At 51.8% G+C, this 17,991-nt stretch overlaps 1 protein-coding gene across 1 annotated transcript in view; it reads right to left on the minus strand.

Moving 5' to 3' along the window:
- Positions 1-607: 607 nt before the first annotated feature.
- Positions 608-17,991, minus strand: part of CDH22 (cadherin 22) — a 135,162-nt gene continuing 117,778 nt past the window's right edge. The window contains exons 9-12 of the mRNA XM_015148909.3: positions 14,177-14,298; positions 13,939-14,056; positions 5,548-5,799; positions 608-2,667 (exon numbers count right to left, since the gene is read on the minus strand). Coding sequence (XP_015004395.2) covers positions 2,078-2,667; positions 5,548-5,799; positions 13,939-14,056; positions 14,177-14,298 — 1,082 coding nt within the window. The 3' untranslated portion in view covers positions 608-2,077. The remainder of the gene's footprint in view (positions 2,668-5,547; positions 5,800-13,938; positions 14,057-14,176; positions 14,299-17,991) is intronic.

Raw genomic sequence — 17,991 nt, forward strand, 5'->3', positions numbered from 1 at the left:
CCTTCAAGTTCTTTTCACAACTACCTCCAACCAGCCTTCCCTGCCTCATGTCCCACCACTCCTCCACCCTGTGATTCAGTCCCAAGGGCCACACACCCTTCCTGAAACTGCCACATCCTTCTTGCCTTCTCCCCACCCCCAGCCTTTGCAGATGCTCTTCGTTCCTCTTGGAATACTCTTGCTCGCTTGGCCACCTCACATCCCATACTCATTCTTCAAGACCCAGTTGAAGTTACTTCCTTTGGGAAGCCCTCCAGGATTACTCAGTCTTTCTTTAGTGCTTCCAGGAGATCTTATTCTGTTAATTCTACTACTCTTACCAAACACATTATTTTTGGCTGCTTCAGCTCCCTGATCCACTTCCTTCCTCCAACTTAGGTCTTGAGCCACTGGAAGGGAGGAACTACCTATCATCTGTGTAACCCTCGGCAGTTTACTACTCTCTCAGCCTCAGATTCCTCATCTGTGAACTGGGGCTGACAGTACCTAAATGAGAGAAAATAATGCAGGTAAGGCACTGGGACATACTGGCCATCTCTGGATCTATCACAGTGGACCTTGGCAAATGTGGGAATGAATGAGAGCCCTCTGGGAGGGTAAGAAAAATAAGGCTAATAAGCATTTATTGGGAACTTTCCACATGTCAGGAAGGCACTGAGTTCAGAGCTTAACATCCACTATCTCATTTAAGACTTTTAATAATCCTTTAAGGAAGAGACTATCATTACCCCCATTTTACAGATAAGGCAACTGAGGCTTCAGCAGTGGAGGACCTTGATGAAGGATGCCCAGCTAGCAGGAGCTGGAATTCATGTTGGATCAATGTGGAATGAATGAATCACTTGGGTGTGGGGGGAGGTGGGAGGACAGATAACCTGTATCTTATAATCATATGGTTTTAGAGTTGGAAACTCTTCAGGTGACTTAGTCCAGGGGTTCTTAATTTGGGATCCATGAGTGGGGAAACTGATGGGTTCCAAAGCCAGACAGATAAGGTCCCCGCCCCTTACCCAGTGGTTTCTGACCCCTCTGTCTCCTGCCAATCCTTGCATCCACTCAAGTCCTGGAGTCACCCAGCTTGTTCTTGCTTGGCTCCGCTGGTGTTTCAGTGTGGTCTGAGACTCCTGAAGGCTCCACAGTTGCTGGGGGTGTCCTTATCCCCCACGCAGGGCAGGATCAGGAGCTGACAGTTGCAACGTTTTCCTCTCCCCTTGGAGATGTAGGGAAAAGGGGAAGGGCATCTGGAGCAAGGGAGAGAGCTCAGACCTTGGAGGCAGACACACTAGGCTTCTAAGAACCACAAAGATAAGAATAGTAACAAAGGCTAGCATTTATTGAACACCTACTATGTGCCAGGCACTGTCCTAACCACTTGACACATATGAACCCTTTTCAGCCTCACAACTCTTCGAGGTAGGTTCTGTTATTAACCCCATTTGACAGATGAGGAAACTGAGGCCCAGAGAAGTGAAGTGACTTGCCCGAGGCCAGGCAGCTGGCCAGTGCCAGAGGCTCTGCCATTCACTGGCCAGGTGCCCTTGGACGGGTCACAGCCACTTCTCTGGGGTCCTTTCCCCTTCTATTCCGTGCAGGACACCACCTCATGGTTTCTCTGACGACTGAGCTGGTCTCTGTACAGCGTCCCAACACACAGTAGGTGCTTAGTAAATGAATAGCCTTCTTTCCTCTTAACTCTGATGGGGGAAACCTGGGGTGGGGGCATCTCAGCGGCGTGCTCCCTCCAGCATTCTCCCCCAGGCCAGGATTGAGTGACCCGCCCCTTCCCGACTCTGCAACGCCACCCCCATCTCCCATTCTAACCCCAGAGCCACGCCGCGCCCGGTTTCGCCTCAGTTTTAATGCCGTTGGTCAGAATCCCGCACCTCTGGGCCCCAAAGTTGCACCCCTACAGGAGGAGGAGCGAGAGAATCCGCTCCTAGCAAGTCCTCCTCCGTCCGGCCGCCGAGGGAGGGTTGGGGAGGGCAGGGAAGGGGGTCCACGGGGAAACGCGTTGTCCTGGGGGCCCCGGCGTGTGCTGGGCGGGTGAGCAGCCGCGCCCTGACGGCAGGGCGCAGGGCTAGGAGGCCTGGGCCTCGTCGTCCCCGCGGTGGCCGGCGTAGAGCGCGGCCAGGGGCCGGAAGCGCGGACCCCAGCTGCTGAGATAGGCGAAGTCCTGCTCCGAGCCCGACGAGCCACTGTGCAGCGAGCTGAGCGAGCCGGCCGGTGAGTCCGCGCCCTCGAAGGCGTAGGTCTGGAAGGCGTCGTAGGGCGGCACCGATAGGTCCCCGTCCGCCAACGCCACCTTGCGGCTGATGAAGTCCCTGAACACTGAGAAGTCCGGCTCGGGGCTCGGCGGCCCCTGCGGCAGCGAGTGGCGCTCGGAGGGTAGGTGGGCCTGCGGGGGGCTGCCCGCGCCCCCGCCCGAGCCCCCGACCGCTCCCCCGCCCCCGCCCGCGCCGCCGCCCGCGCCGCCGCCCCCGTCGCCGCCCTTGAGCTCGCCGAAGTCGTAGAGGCTCCGCAGCGCCGACATGTCGTAGGCTTCGGTGTCCTGCTCGCCGCCGCCTTCGTCGTTGTACTTGATGACGTTGTCCCGCATGTCCTCATCCTCGTCCGAGCTCAGGTGGCTTTTGTGGTGGCGCCTGAGGGTGAGGATCAGCAGCACCAGCACTGCCAGGGGGACAGAGGGGGCGACTGAGGGCCAAGCCCCGCCCACGGCGTTAGGAGGACCCTCTACCCCATCTCCTCCCGCTTCCCGCCAGCAGAGTGGGCCCAGTCTCAACGTTCCTACAGATTTCCTGGATTTCTGTTCAAAAAGCCATTCTTACAATCAAAACTGAGCTGAGTGTCTGGAGAGGTAGTGAGCTACCCATCTCGGGAGGTATGCAAATCGAGGCTAGATTACTCTGGGGTGGAGGTGGCCAATGGGAGAGCAGTGTTAAAGGTTTTCCCGGGTGTTGAGGCCTGAGGTCTCCCTTCTCAGCTCTATGAAGAGATATATTCTCTGAGGACTCTAGGTGCTGGGGGTGTGTAGCAGGCAGCTGAGAAACAGACGGAACTGGGGGAGTGAAAGATGTCCTTCACCCTGACCTCGCTTTCACCCTCACCCTCCTCTGCCACACCAGAAGTCTTGAGCTCCTACTCAGCCCTTTGGTTCTCCTGCAGGTCAAGGCCTGCAGGAACCCTTCTCTGAGAGCTGCAGGCCAGGTTCCGTGCCTTCCCCTCCAAGATTCCCCAGGACGGGGCTCCTTCCTCTATCATACTGGTTCTCAAAGTGCAGCCCCTGGGCAACAGCAGCATCCCCTTGGAAGCTTGTTAGAAATGCAGACCCTTGGATCCTGGCACGGATCTTGTGGCAGTGGAGGGGGATCTGTGTTTTAACAAGACCTGCAGACATGAAGAGGCAGCTCAAGTTTGAAAGCCACAGCTCTGTCATAGACCAGACCCTGCTGTGTTACCATGTCTGTCTCCTCCCCAAAACACACACCCTAAGCTACCCTTGAGGACCTGGGAAATGTTCCTCTATCTTAGTGGCTGGCATGCAGTGAGCACCTGAACCATGCTTGTCGAGTGAATGGATGACTGAAGGAAGAGTTGGATGGAGGACACGGGTAAGTGAATGAATGCTTGTCCCCTCTTGGCTTTCTTCACTTGATTTCCAAGACTCCACATTCTCCTCCTCCTCCTCCAACTTCACTGATCACTCATTCTCAATCTTCTAAGCAGGCTTCTCCTCGCCAACCTTAACTCAGATGTCCTAGGATTCAGACCTCAGTTCTGAATCCATGCTCCCTCTCTTGGAGCTCTCGTTTGGTCTCAACGGCTTTAAAAGTTCCATTTAGAAACTGACAATTCCCATATCTCAGCCTCCAGCCTGAACCTCTCCCCCGAAATCTAGATTGTACATTCAATTTCCTACTCAACATGTCCTCTTGTTGACCAAGCGAATCTCAAACTTAACAGGTCCAAAGGTGAAATACTAATCTTTCCCCCTTCCCCACCCCGAGTCTCCCCCATCTCAGTGTTAGCAACCCCGACTTTTCAATTACTTAGGGCTTTTAAGTCTCTTTTGCTGACTGCTAAATCTCAGTGTCTAGCACATGGGAGGGACTCACTGGATGGATGTATAGGTAAATGATGGTGGGTGGATGGACAGACAGATGGACAGACATGTACCAGGTACTGTGCTGGGCACTGGACTCTTGTTGCTCCTCCAAACAGCTCCAGTGGCCAGGGCTGGCTGTGAGGGCTATGGGGCAGGGCACCTGCTCACCACCTAACAAGGTGGCCTGTGACAGGGAAGAGCATGAGAGCTGGGGACAGGCCTGGAGGGAGGGCACAGGGAAGGAAGGTGTCAGGAGAGAAGTGGGAAAGATGGATGGATGGCTTTCAGAGCCGAGGCTGGGAGCTATGGAGGGGGATGCCCACGGGAGCAGATGGTGAGGTTTGCGGGCGGCGGGCGACAGATGTGCCAGGCCTGATCAGTGATTCCGCCCGTCACCTTTAGAGCACTGATGTGCACTGTCTTCGTTTGTGGGCAATTAGGCAGAAATTTGTTTGCACTGCCTCGGAAAATGAAACTGCTGTAAAGTGCACCCTCTGGAAAAAGGGTTTCTGAGCCATGGGCTGGGGTGGGGGGAGAAGGGGGGCTTCCCAACTAGGAGAAGCCTGCCCAGGGCCTCTGCTGGGACCTGAGGAGGTACAGCCTGGCCCTGGGCAGGTCCTCAGAGGGTGGACAGAGGCCATGCCAGTGCTCGGCAGCGAGGGCATGGGGAGGCAGCTGACATCTCCCAGGGAGCACAGCAAGGCTAGAATCTGCGCTTGGACCTCCCTTGAGCTCCTCTAGCTTTGGCCTCAGTGCCCTTCTGTACTTGGGTGGCTACAGCTGTGAAAGGTGGCATATGGCCACTCAAATCCAGGTTAGCTTCTGAAACTTGACCTCTTCATTGGGGACACTTTGGGGTTCAAATGGCTGCTAGTGGGCTGGAACCAGTGTAGACTTTGCCCCCCTCCCCACCACCAATGACTTGAGATTTTGCTCTCAGTTTAGATTAATAGCAGGTGGTGTAGTTAGAGGAGTAGAGGACACAGGGTGAGAAGACGTAATATCAAATCCGAAGACTATCCGGTACCCTTACACCAGCCACCTAACCTCTCTGACCCTCAGCGCTTTCATCTGAAAAATGGGATAATATATGCCTGGCCATGTGGTTGTGAGGTTCACAAGAGCCCTTCTTACTAAAAGTCCTACATAGAGACTAAAAAGGGACCATTCACATAAGAGAATTAAAAAAAAATATGCTAGGGTGAGGTTTAGGCTGTGTAGGGGGGGGGCCACAGTGAGCTCATCCCTGGAGTTGGTGGCGGGGCTGCTCTGCACTTAGAAGACTCCTCATGGGGGCTGCATGTTAGAGCTTGGAGATCGTTTGGCCAGCCCATCCTCATGTGGACAGGGAAGCTGGGGCCCCATGGGGGCTGGTTAGGAAGGAAACCCAGGACCCCAGGATGGGGGTCAATCAGGCAGGGCTGGGTGGCTCTCGATGGACTCACCGACCAGTATGAGAACGCAGACCAAGAGTGCAATGAGGGCGCCGGGGCTGAGGGAGGCGGCCATGACAAAGGCCGTGGTGTTGCAGGATTGGATGGTGCCGGAGCTGTCGCAGCCACAGATGCGGATGGTGAGTGTGCCCGTGCTGCTCAGCGTGGGTGGCCCGCTGTCCACTACCAGGATGGGCAGGAAGAACACGTCCTGCTCCTGCCGGTTGAAGCCCACGTGCTGCGTGTGCACTGCAGCGGTGTTGTCTGTTCCAGAAGAAGGGGGTGCGGTGTGACTTGGAGCCGGGGGTCAGCATCCTTGTCCTAGCCACCTCTTGATTGCACTGTGAGATTTACCTCCCTATGCCCCAAACTACAGCCTCCCAGTGGAATCATGAGTCTCTTCTCTGATCTCCCAAAATTCTGTTACAAGGTGCCTCCAAATTCTGCCCCATGCTGCCCAAAGATTCTGTCCCCCAAAGTCTGCCCTCAGCTGCCCAAAGATCCTGTCCCCATGTAGCCCACAATTCTGTCCTCAACCATCCCAAGATTTTGTTTTCAGCTATCCTAAGATTTTGTCCTCAGCTGTGCCAAGGTCCCCAGCTATTCTAAGATTCTGTCCCCAGCTAGGCCAAGGTCCTGTCCCGGCTATGTCTTTTTTTTTTTTTTTTTTTCATATTGTCTCAATAGTTTGTTTTTGCTCTAGATTCCACCCCAGCTTCCCAGTGTATTCTGACCCTAGGAGTCCTATAGGGTCCTTGGGTTGTGGTTTGTTGGGCCCTGACAAGTCCTGGGTCATCAGAAGGGACCAGGTCATCAGAAGGCAGAAGGCCAGCCAGCATCTGCCTTTGGCTGTGGGATCTTTCTGTCTTTCATACCCCAAGGCTAGTTGAGAGTCCTGGAGCCTGACAAGGAGTCTCTGCCTAAGAAAGAGGCTGAGCCTAGAGGGCTGGGGGCGTGGTGAGGGGCCTGATGAGGGGCCCTGGAGTGTCGAGGTCGTCTCCTTCACATCTTTCTTTTTCACACAGGCGGCCAGAGAGGACAGTGAACAAATACAAATGGAACTCATGGCACTAGTTCAGCCTGTCACTGGGGAAGCCAGGCAGGACGCAGGGGGATGGTGGCTGGCCTTGGATCACAGGCTGAGGTGACAGGTGGCACCCCCTTCTCCGCCCTTCCTGCCTTCTTCACACCTGTTCTGTAGGAGTCAGGCCACCTGACCCTCTGTCATTTTGATGGCCCCTCTCAGTTCTGCACACGCAGGGGGACGAAGTGCCCAGAGCTCAAGGCTGCTGCCCCGCCCTTCACAGCCAACTCTGCCAAAGGGGGCCCTGCCTTCCTGCTGGGGACCTTCAGTCCTCCTTCTCCCCGCGGTCTTCAGTCTGCTCTTTCTAATCTGAGAGCCAGATCTGGGAGATCTGTTGGCAGCCTGGGTTCCTTGCCCTGCTTCGTGGCCCCAGTTAACCCAGCCCCTTCCCCAGACGCCCCCAATTCAGCACCCTAGATCTGGCCTTTCTCATCACGGATGCTATGCAGCAGAAGGAGCCCTGGGAACGTCTGACTTGTGGCCTTTGGCACATCTCAGAAGTGGACTGCAGGTCCAGATGCAGCGCAACTGGCCATGAGTTGGAAGCTGCCCACGAGGTGCCGGGAACATGAGGGTTCATGCCATTAGCCTATCTCCTTTTACATATATTTGAGAATTTCCATTAAAATGTTGAAAAACAATGCAAGTCTATCATTTACTAGCTGGGGAAACCCACTGAGCTTCTCTAAGCTTCAGTTTACCTGTCTGTAAACTCAGAAAGGGTATCATGCAGGTGTGAGGATTAAATGGTGTAATTCACACATAACCCTTAGAAAAGTTCCCAGCCCATAGAAAGGCTCAATAACGCTGGTTAATATTTTTTCAGATCCCGCCCCCATCTTGCCTGTGCTGCACCCACTGCTGGCTCTCTGTCTAGGCTGCCCTGCCTTTGCTCATAAAGTTCCCGCTATCTGGAACACCCTTTTCACCTTCTTGCCTGGGCAAATTCCTCATCCGTCATGCTCCAGCTAAATGTCACCTCCTTTCTTGTGGCCTCCTTTCTCCACTTCCCTGGGAAGGATTTATGGCTCCCCCTCTCCCTACTCTGACTACACAGGTGCCATGCACAGTTCTGTTACAGCACTTGTCACATTGTGTTAAGTTAGTGTGTGCCTGTTTCTCCACTGCATGGCCAGCCAGGGCTGGCACGGAGCCAGTCTTGAAGAGCAATCCTTGAATGAACCACAGCTTTTGGGAGAACTGGTGGTCTCCGGTCAGCCCCTCAGGTCCCTGCTGCCACCCCATCCCCGGAGCTTACATGGGGTGGTCACACTGGATGGCAGCTCTGGTGGCCACCTCAGCCAAACAGAAGCAATTAAGGCAGAATTGCAGGCCCCTTGGGTTGGAAAGCCTTGGGAACTTGGCAAGGTTGAGTCAAGTTCGACAGTTCAAACTGGCTACACTCAGGCTTGAACTCTAGCTCTCCCACCAAAGGGTGCGTCAACCCCAGCTGGGAAAAATCTGCCTTCTGCAGGGGAAGAAAGGGGGCTGGAGGGCAAGATGGGAGAAAGAGGGAATGGCAAGGGACCCATTTGCGCTGAATGGATATTTTTTATGCATCAAGGACTGTCTGCATATTTGAAATACATAGTAATGTTTAATCCTCACAACCTATTAAGAGTTGTGGTATTATTCCCATTTTGTATATATGGAAATTGTGGCTCAGAGACAAGTGACTTGTCTGAAATTTTCCAGTGAAAGCACTCTTCCTTCCTTCCATGCATCCAACAAATCTTTTTTTTCTTTTCTTGAGACAGGGTCTCACTCTGTCACCCAGGCTGGAGTGCAGTGGTGTGACCTCAGCTCACTGTGACCTTGGCCTCCCAGGCTCAAGCAATCCTTCTACCTTAGCTTCCTGAGTAACTAGGGCTACAGGTGTGCACCACCATGCTCAGCTATTTTTTTTTTTAATTTTTAAAGGTTTTTTTGTGTGTGTATGTGTACAGATGAGGTCTCATTATATTGTCTAGGCTGGTCTCGAACTCCTGGACTCCTCTTGCCTCAACCTCCCAAAGTGGTGGGATTACAGGCATGAGCCACCATGCCTGGCTTCCATCCAACAAATCTTTATTAATTACTATGTGCTAGGTACCACGCTAGTCACTGAGAAAACAATAGAGAGCTAAGACAGCTCACTGCTGGTCCTGGATCAGAGCTCATATTTTCATGTGAGAAACAATGCTAATCAAACAAACCCACAATTTAGTTAACAATTATAAACCATGGTGAGTGCTGTGAAGGAAGAATATAGGAAGAGCACATGACAGAGGACCTGAGCCAGTCTAGGAGTTCGGGGAGAGCTTCTTGGAAGAAGTGATATGATTCCTGAGCCCGAACAATGAGTTTAGGGAGAGGGAACAGCGCATGCAAAGGTCCTGAGGTTGGAAGAAGCATAATACACTCAGGGACCTGGGACACTGAGAGGACACTTAGTCCTCTGTGGCTGGAGGAATGAGGGTAATAGCTACAATGAGTCAAGACGAGGCTGGAGGAGGAGGCAGGCGCTCATTGTGGAAAGCCTGGGAGGCTGTGGTAAGGAATGTGGGTCATTTTCCCTCCCTCCCTCCCTCCCTCCCTTCCTTCTTTTCTTTCTTCCTTTCACAGAATCTTGCTCTGTCACCCAAATTGGAGTGCAGTGGCGCAATGTTGGCTCAGAGCAACCTCCGCCTCCTGGTTCAAGCAATTCTCCTGCCTCAGCCTCCTGAGGAGCTGGGATTACAGGCATCTGCCATCATGCCTGGCTAATTTTTGTACTTTTTAGTAGAGACGGGGTTTCATGATGTTGGCCAGGCTGGTCTCGAACTCTTGGCCTCAAGTGATCTGCCTGCCTCAGCCTCCCAAAGTGCTGGGATTACAGGCATGAGCCTGAATTCCTGGCCAGAATCTGGATAATTTTCTTAAATGCAACAGGAAGCCATTGATTGGTGGGCTTTAAGCAAAGAAGTGACCTAGTGACAAACCCATTCATTCAACAGCAAGTAGGAATTGAGCACCATCTGTCTGTCAGGACTATTCTGTCTGTCCTCCCTGGGGATACTGCAATGGACAGGATGGATGCGGTCCCTGTCTTTGCTGGGCCTGTGTTCTAGTTGAAGGAGCTTATCATCTAAAATGCAGGAGTCAATGTGGAAGAACAGCCAGGAAGCTCTCGCGTGTTTTAGGTGTGAGATAATAGTAGTAGTGGAGGCACAGAGAAGTAGGCAGATTTGAGAAATGAGTGGCTGGCTCTGGCTCAGCCTCAGATTGCCAAGCAAGAACAGGGATGTTTGTCTCTCAGGGTTGCTGTCTTGGGCCATGGGACCATATGTTCTGGGAACTCGGGTCCCCACCACTCCTCCACCCCATGAAGGGGAATCCCCAGGCATCATCCCTGAATGCATCAAGTTGCCCTCCTGGGCAGCAGCTGGCTTCAGTTGGGGAAGCCGCTGGCCACCCCAGCCCCCTACCCCACCCTTCTAGGTGGGATCTGTGCCCAGCGCTGCATCCATCCATCTGGCCTGACATACATCAGTGTCAATCCCTGGCTGCAAAGGCAATATTTATAAATCACGTTTCCAAACTGGCTACACATTTGTACAAAGAAACAGATGGGTTGGGGTAGCCGTTTGTCACCTAAGATATTTATACAGTGAGGAGGAGGGGGCTTGGCAAGTAGTGAGAAGGGGCTGAGGGACTGGAGGAGGAGGCCTTCCACGGCTGCTATGACCTCAGCGTGCTGCTGCCACCCAGTCCCCGGAGCTTACACCAGGTGGCACTCTGGATGGCAGCTCTGGTGCCCCCATGCTCCCCCCGCAGCTAAACAAAAGCAATTGAGGCAGAATCTCGGGCCCCTTGGATTGTAAAGCCTGGTGAACTTGGTAGAGTTGAGCCAAGGCTAGCTGTGTTTCCTGTGACCAGCTCGAGATACTACTGGAATAATGAGTAGGCAGGGCTGTACTCGTTGTTAAAATATTGAAATACTTCCAAAAAAGGTTTAAATAGCTGTTGACACTGAGCCCCCCAAGTCCCTCCCTGCTGCCTCAGCCTTTTCCCCAGGCAGCCTCCCAACTTTGACACAATCAAGCCACGAAGGAGTTAATGCCTGGCATGGCAGGGTTTCTAGGGTCCTGCTCCAGGCTATGGTCAGTGTCCTTTCTGATTGGCCATCTGAGCTGCACTGGTTGTTACATCTGTTTATTATTTTTCATTATTTATTTTTAATTATTGATTGACTGAGACAAGGTCTCACTCTGTCTCCCAGGCTGGAGTGCAGTGGTGCGATCATGGCTCAATGGGGCCTCAAACTCCTAGGCTCAAGTGATTCTCCTGCCTCAGCCTCCTGAGTAGCTGGGACTACAGGTGTGCACCACCACACCCAGCTAATTATTATTATTTTTTTAAAGGATGGGTTTTCACTGTATTGCCCAGGCTATTCTGAAACTCCTGGTCTCAAGGGATCCTCCTGCCTTGGCCTCCCAGAGTGCTGGGGTTATAAGCATGAGCCTTACATGTTTTTAACAGGACTCCCAGGGGTACAGACGGGTCTGGCTTCAGAGACCACTACGGCCTCTCACATTGGGTGTGAGTGTGTAAAGGCCTTGAAAAGGATCCCAGACCTATTCCAAGGCCAGAAGGAAACCACATGATCTGGTTTGCTGACCACATCTCCTCCCAGTCCTGTCTCTTACTCACTCTAATCACTCAGGTCTCTTCCATTCCTAATTCACCCCAGTCCTGCTCACCACGGGGCCTTGCTGTTTCTACCACTGGGGTGGTCGTTTTCTCTCATACCCTTTAGGTCCCTTCTCACTATGGATCCCCTTGGAGAGGCCTTCCCAGGCCACCCTGTTTAAGAAGATAGCTTCTCCTCTTACCCTGCTTTCCTTTTTTTTTTTTTTTTTGGAAGTGGAGTGTTGCTCTTGTTGCCCAGGCTGGAGGGCAATGGTGCCATCTCACCTCACTGTAACCTCCGCCTCCTGGGTTCAAGCAATTCTCCTGCCTCAGCCTCTGGAGTAGCTGGGATTACAGGCGTGCACCACCACGCCCTGCTGATTTTTGTATTTTTAGTGAAGACGGAGTTTCACCACGTTGGCCAAGCTGGTCTCGAACTTCTGTCCTCAAGTAATCCGCCCACTTCAGCCTCCCAAAGTGTTGAGATTACAGGTGTGAGCCAACATGCCCGGTCCCTGCTTTACTTTTCACTGTTTCATTGAACACATTTTATCAAACACCTGCTATGTGCCAAGCACTGCTCCAGGCACCCAGGGTTGAAGAAAGACAAGTCCAGACCCTTGTGGAGACTACATTATTCCTCCACCCCAGCCACTTGTCACCCCCAACACACTTTTTCATTTGTGTAATTTCTGTCTCACCTCACTAGAATAAAACTACGTTTTGTTGTGTTTGCTATTGCGTTTCCAGGACCCAGAGCAGACCCTGACACAGAGGCTTTGTGTCTCAATAAATGCTCAATACATAATTGCTGGACGTAGGAATTGATATTTCTAGGTATTAACACTATATCTCAGTGGCCCTTATTTTACTGGGGCCACCTAGCCACCCGGGACAGTAGGCATCTTCCCTCTTTTAGACAATGAAACTGAGGCTTAGAGAGGAACAGGTGTCCCAGCAGTTTGGGAGGTGGGTGGATCACCTGAGGTCAGGAGTTCGAGACCAGTCTGGCCAACATGAGGAAACCTTGTCTCTACTAAAAATACAAAAATTAGCCAGGAGTGGTGGTGCACTCCTGTAACCCCAGCTACTTGGGAGGCTGAGGCAGGAGAATCTCTTGGCCCTGGGAGATGGAGGTTGCAGTGAGCTGAGATTGCACCACTGCACTCCAGCCTGGGCAACAGAATGAGATGCTGTCTCAAACAAACAAACAAAACACACACACACACACATACACACAAAAAACAACAACCACCACCACAAAAAACTAGAGAGGAATAGGAGCTTGCCAGGGTGGTATAGCGCACCCTTTGCTAAGCCTGGTCCCTTATTTCCAGTTTGGTGACTAATCCCTTCCCCTCAGTCTATTCCTTAAAGGTTCAAACTTCAACATCATGAGGAACTTGTGAGAGCCAGAGGGGAGGAATCTCACAGTGGACTCAGGCAGGGCAGGGCAGCTTGCTTTCCCGGTGGTGTGCTAAGGCAGGAAGCACACTGGACTGGCGATGGGGGTGGGTTGAATCCTACCCACACCACTGACTCCCTATATGACCCTGGGCAGGGCTCTTTCTCTCTTACAGTCTCAGTTTCATTACCTGTAAAATGGGGAGAGGAGTCAGAAAACTACCTCACAAGATGGCTGTGAGGATGCAGAAAGAAATGTGAGTCTGGCGTGGTGTCTCATGCCTGTAATCCCAGCTCTTTGGGAGGCCAAGGTAGGAGGATCGTTTGAGCCCAGGAGCTGGATACCAGCCTGGGCAACACAGCAAGACCCCATTTCTACAAAAAATAAAAAAAAAATTAGCCAGGGGTGATGGTGTGCACCTGTAGTGCCAGCTACTCGGGAGGCTGACGCAGGACTGCTTGAGCCTAGGAATTCAAGGCTGCAGTGAGCTATGATTGCACCACTGCACTGCTGCCTGGGTGACAAAGCGAGACCTTGTTTCAAGAACAATTCCAAAAACCAAAAAGGGAATGTGAGTGGAACAAAGCAGTTTTTAAACTGCAGGGTGGGTTGGGCACAGTGGCTCACACGTGTAATCCCAGCACTTTGGGAGGCCGAGGCAGGCCGATAGCTTGAGCCTGGGAGGTCAAGACTAGTCTAGGCAATATGGCAAAAATCCCGTCTCTACAAAAAATACGAAAATTAGCTGGGCATGGTGGCACACATCTATAGTCCCAGCTACTTGGGAGGCTGAGGTAGGAGGATTGCTTGTGCCTGGATGGTGGAGGTTGCAATGAGCCACTGCACTCCAGCCTGACTGACAGAGAGAGACCCTGTCTAAAAAAAAAAAAAAAAAAAATCAAATAAAAAACCAGAAACCTGCGGGGTGGGGAGTGTGTGCACGTGGCTTACTTCAGTCTTCACTCAGAACGGGGGCTCTTTCCACCCTGGACTCTGGCACAACCATTCCTCATTTATTCCCTGTCTATATCTTCCCATCTGCCATTTCTTATCCTTGGGACGCCCTCCTCCACTCCACCAACCCACACCCTGCTTGCGTTTGGCCAGTGGGCTGGGTAACAGCTCCAGCTTGGCCCAGACTTTCCATATGATCTTAGATCCAACATAGGCCCTGTGGGCGCCTCCGTCCCTCTGTCTATAATATGGGAACAGGGCAGAGAGACTGTGCCTCTCCCTTCTTGCATCCTAGGGTTTGGAGGCTCACCTTGGATGTCAAGCAGAGAGAAATGAGGGTTGCTGGGAGCTTCAGGCACCAGGCGGAAATAGAAGCGGTGCCCGCCTTGGGGCTCGTCTCTGTCCACCACGCTGATGGTCTGGATGAGCTGAAGGGTGAGGAGGGGATAGGGGGCTAGTGGTGAGGCTGAGACCACTCTGGGTCCAGGCAGAGGGTGCTGCTGGCCAGTCCTGGAAGCAACCCCCAGTCCCCAGCCCCTCAGGGGTACCTGGCCTGGCTTGGCATCCTCGCATACAGCTGCCTCGTAGGGTGTGGCCAGTTCTGGGGGATTGTCGTTCACATCCAGGATTCGGATCCTTAGGGATGCCCGGGAGAGCTGGGCATGATTGTCTGTAATGAGAGCACAGGAGCGGGGGAGAGGCAGCAAGTGTGAGATCTAGATAGCCTCCTCTCTACTACAAGGACAACAGTAGGCAGTGGGGTCATGCTGAGAGATTTGTGGGTTAACCAAGCTGGTACAAGGACCAGAACTGGCAACATTTGGGCATAAGTTGAGTAATCATCGCTGTAACCATCACCACCATTACCATCAGCCTTGGCACCAGTGGCATTATCACTACAACCCTCACCACCACAATCACCAGTAGCACCCACTGCCATCACCAACACCGTCACCACTGTTAGCATCAACACCACCATCACCATCTCCACCATGGCCACCTTTGCCATCACCACCGCTATTACTATTACCATTGTCATCATTAAGCCATTACCAATACCACTATTTGCATTATTATCAGTGCGTCTACCAACATAACTATCAGTACCACCATCCCCATTCTTACACTGTTACCATCACCACTGCCATCACCACCACCACCATCAGGTCATCACCATCACTACCATCACTACCATCACCATTAGAATGAACCACATCCTCTAGTACTACACTCATCATCTCTACCATAAATAATACTAAAGCCATCACCATTACCACCCTCACCATCACCACCAACCCCAACACCATCACCAATACCACCTTCACCATCATCATCACCAATACCACCACCATCTCTTCCATAGTCACCACAACCACCACCACCAGCCCACCTATTACTACTATTACCCCATCATAATCACCAATATCACCATCACATCCCTGATCCCCAACAATGCTGCCATCACCACTGCCACCCCTCCCCTCACCACAGAGCACACAGCATGCACCTGGAGCATCTACATTCATTATTTTAAGTATCCTTGCAGAAATCCTGTGGTTTGGTACAATTTCTATCCCCATATTGCAAAGGAGAAACTAAAACATGGGATGCTTTCTAGACGTGGGTCAGGGGCAACTAAACTCCAAGACTTCTGCTTTCTCAAGACCTGATCCTAAACGGGCCAGACAAGTCCAGGGAGGAAAATCTTGGCCAGCAAAACCATGAAGTCCCCACCCCTCCAAGTTGGGATGTCTTCAAGGTCATGGTCCCTGTCTTATTTATCTCTGGGCTACCAGCATTGTGGGATATGGTACAGGTAAATTCTAACATATTAATATTTGCTGAATGAATGAATGAATGAATGAAGCCTGGAAAGACTGAGACAGCAGGAGGCTTGAATTCCAGGCATGGCTGTGTCCCTGACCCAGTATTTGGTCTTGGGTAAGACCCTGCCTTCTCTGACATCAGTTTCCACACCTGGAAAATAAACAGAGCATAGTGATTACGAGCAATGCTGGGTAGTTCTGATTCTAGCTCTGTGGCTACATGTCTGTGTAATCCGAGCCATGTCACGTGACCTCCCTGTGCCTCAATTTTCTCACCTGCAAAATGGGTCCAATATTGACCCACTTATGCCTAGCGTTCCATTATTGGAATGCTAAGCATGTGAGAATTATTTATATCCTAGGTCATCGCCAAGGTCTGATTGCAAAAATTCAAAAAATTACAACCTCAGGCACAAATGGGTTAATAGGTAGGTGAAGAGACAGATTGAGTTAATATCTGCAGGGCATTTAAAACTGTGTGTACTACACATAGCAAGTGCTATATAAGCATTTGTAAATAAACAGACATCCTCGCAGGGTCCTATTAGCAATGACATTAAATAATTCTAGGATGTGGAATACTTTATCCCAGCCTGTCCTGTCTGAGCAGTGCCCTGAGTGTTGGTGCTTTCTAAGCCCTCACCAGCCCAGACCTCTGAGTGCTCTCTGGTGCCCCATCCTCTGCTATCTTGGTTACATATTCATTACTGACATGTTCATTACTGACATGTTCTACCTGCCAGTGACCTCAGGAACATCTCCTGGAGGAGGAAACCACACCTCACTTCCAAGCAGTGACTTGGAAGATGGGGCTTTCTGGCTGGGCTAGCAGGGAGCTCTTTTAGGGGCAGCCTGAAAGCTTCCAGGTATCCAGGCTCCCCATGAGTTTCACGGGGAGTGGGACTGGTCGGCTGCCTCCTGCTGTGAACTCAGGATCCACTGTGTGCTGATGGCAGCTGCTCACGTGTTGATAAAGAGAGAAATAGAGATAAGAAGGCAGGTACAGCCACCTCCTGCGGGGGGCAGTCAGGAAAAGGAGGGGGCTGGGTTCTTAATTAACTCAGACCCTGGCTTCTCTCTGGAGTTCCCCTTAGCCAGGGGCACATTATCTTCTAAGCTCACCAGATCTGCCATTCCAGTGATTACAGGGGGCTTTTCCGGGGTGAGAGATGGGAGTCGTGACTGGGGATGCCGGATGAACCGTTATTTTTAAGAGTGCGTTGCCGGCGAATTTCAACAGACAGACGGTGGGTGCTTTTGGGAAGAAGGGGGCGAGGCCCACAGCCAGGAACAGGCGCCTCTCTCCCAGCAGAGGCAGGGGAGAGTAGAGGGGGCGGCCAGGGCACTTTCCCCCTGCAGTGGAGGGTGGTGGGGGTATATGGGCTGGAGGGAGAGACAGGGTCCTATGGGCCATGTCGAAGGTAGAGCAGGATGGACTGCTGAGTGGGTGATCCCCTCCTGGATCCTCATTGTGGATGAGACCCCCATTATAGCACCTTTGCTTTGGCTCGGCTTCTCTTACCTCTTCTTTTAAAATGTCATAGGTCACCTTGTGAGAAAGCCCTAATGCCCTTGGCATGAGTTAGAGTCTCAGACCTAAGCGGCGGGGCAGCTGAGTGACCTCTAAATTGCCAAAGTTGCCAGCTGCATTTTCTTTTCTAGGAATTCCTGAATTTAGAGCTGGCCTGGGATCCCAGAGCTCATGGACTGCCCAAGGTCAGCACTCATTGCCACTGCCATTGCCATTGTGGCAGTGGGTCTCCAGCACGGCTGTACATTACAATCACCTGGGAAGCCTTTAGAAAACACCGATGGCCAAGGCTTGGTCATTTATTTATTTATTTATTTTAACAGCTTCAGAGGATCAGCCTGTAGCAAGGTTTGCAAACCACTACCCTACGGTGACTGGGAGGTGGGGGAATCCAGCCTGACTGCCTTCCTCCAAACCCCTCCTATCACAATTAGAATCATTTGTAAGAATGGAAAATAATCCTATTTTTTGCCACCTTAAATGTTTCTGGGATAAAACAAGGAATCTGTTTATTAATCTTCACCTCTGTGTAGGATTTTCCAATTCATAACACTCTCTTATTATGACCTCATGTGATCCTTGAAATAACCCTTGAAGAAGGCCTTGTTAAACCCACTTTCTGGATGAGGAAACAGAGGTCCATGGAGGGGCAGGATTTTCCCCACAGCCCTAGGGGAGTCAGCAGCAGACCTGGGGTTGGGTCCGAAGCCTCCCAACTCCAAGTTCAGTGCTTGGTCCTGATACAATATCAGGGTCCCTCCTGCTGCCTGGGCATTTGTCCATTCAGCAGCAGCTACAGCTTACACCCAGGCCCAAGTGGATCTCACCCAATGGCCAGTGGCAGGTGTCCCCTCCAAGGACTGGTTCCCCCACAGCCCTCCCCTCTTGGCTTTTCAGTTCAGCTGACTGACATGCAAATTAGTTTAATTATTTCTTCTTCTAAAATAAATTATATTTTGCAGTAGCTGCAATATGTTGTGTCAGGCAAAATTACATTCAATATTTT

Source organism: Macaca mulatta, chromosome 10 (assembly GCF_049350105.2).
Source record: "Macaca mulatta isolate MMU2019108-1 chromosome 10, T2T-MMU8v2.0, whole genome shotgun sequence".
Lineage (NCBI taxonomy): Eukaryota > Metazoa > Chordata > Mammalia > Primates > Cercopithecidae > Macaca > Macaca mulatta.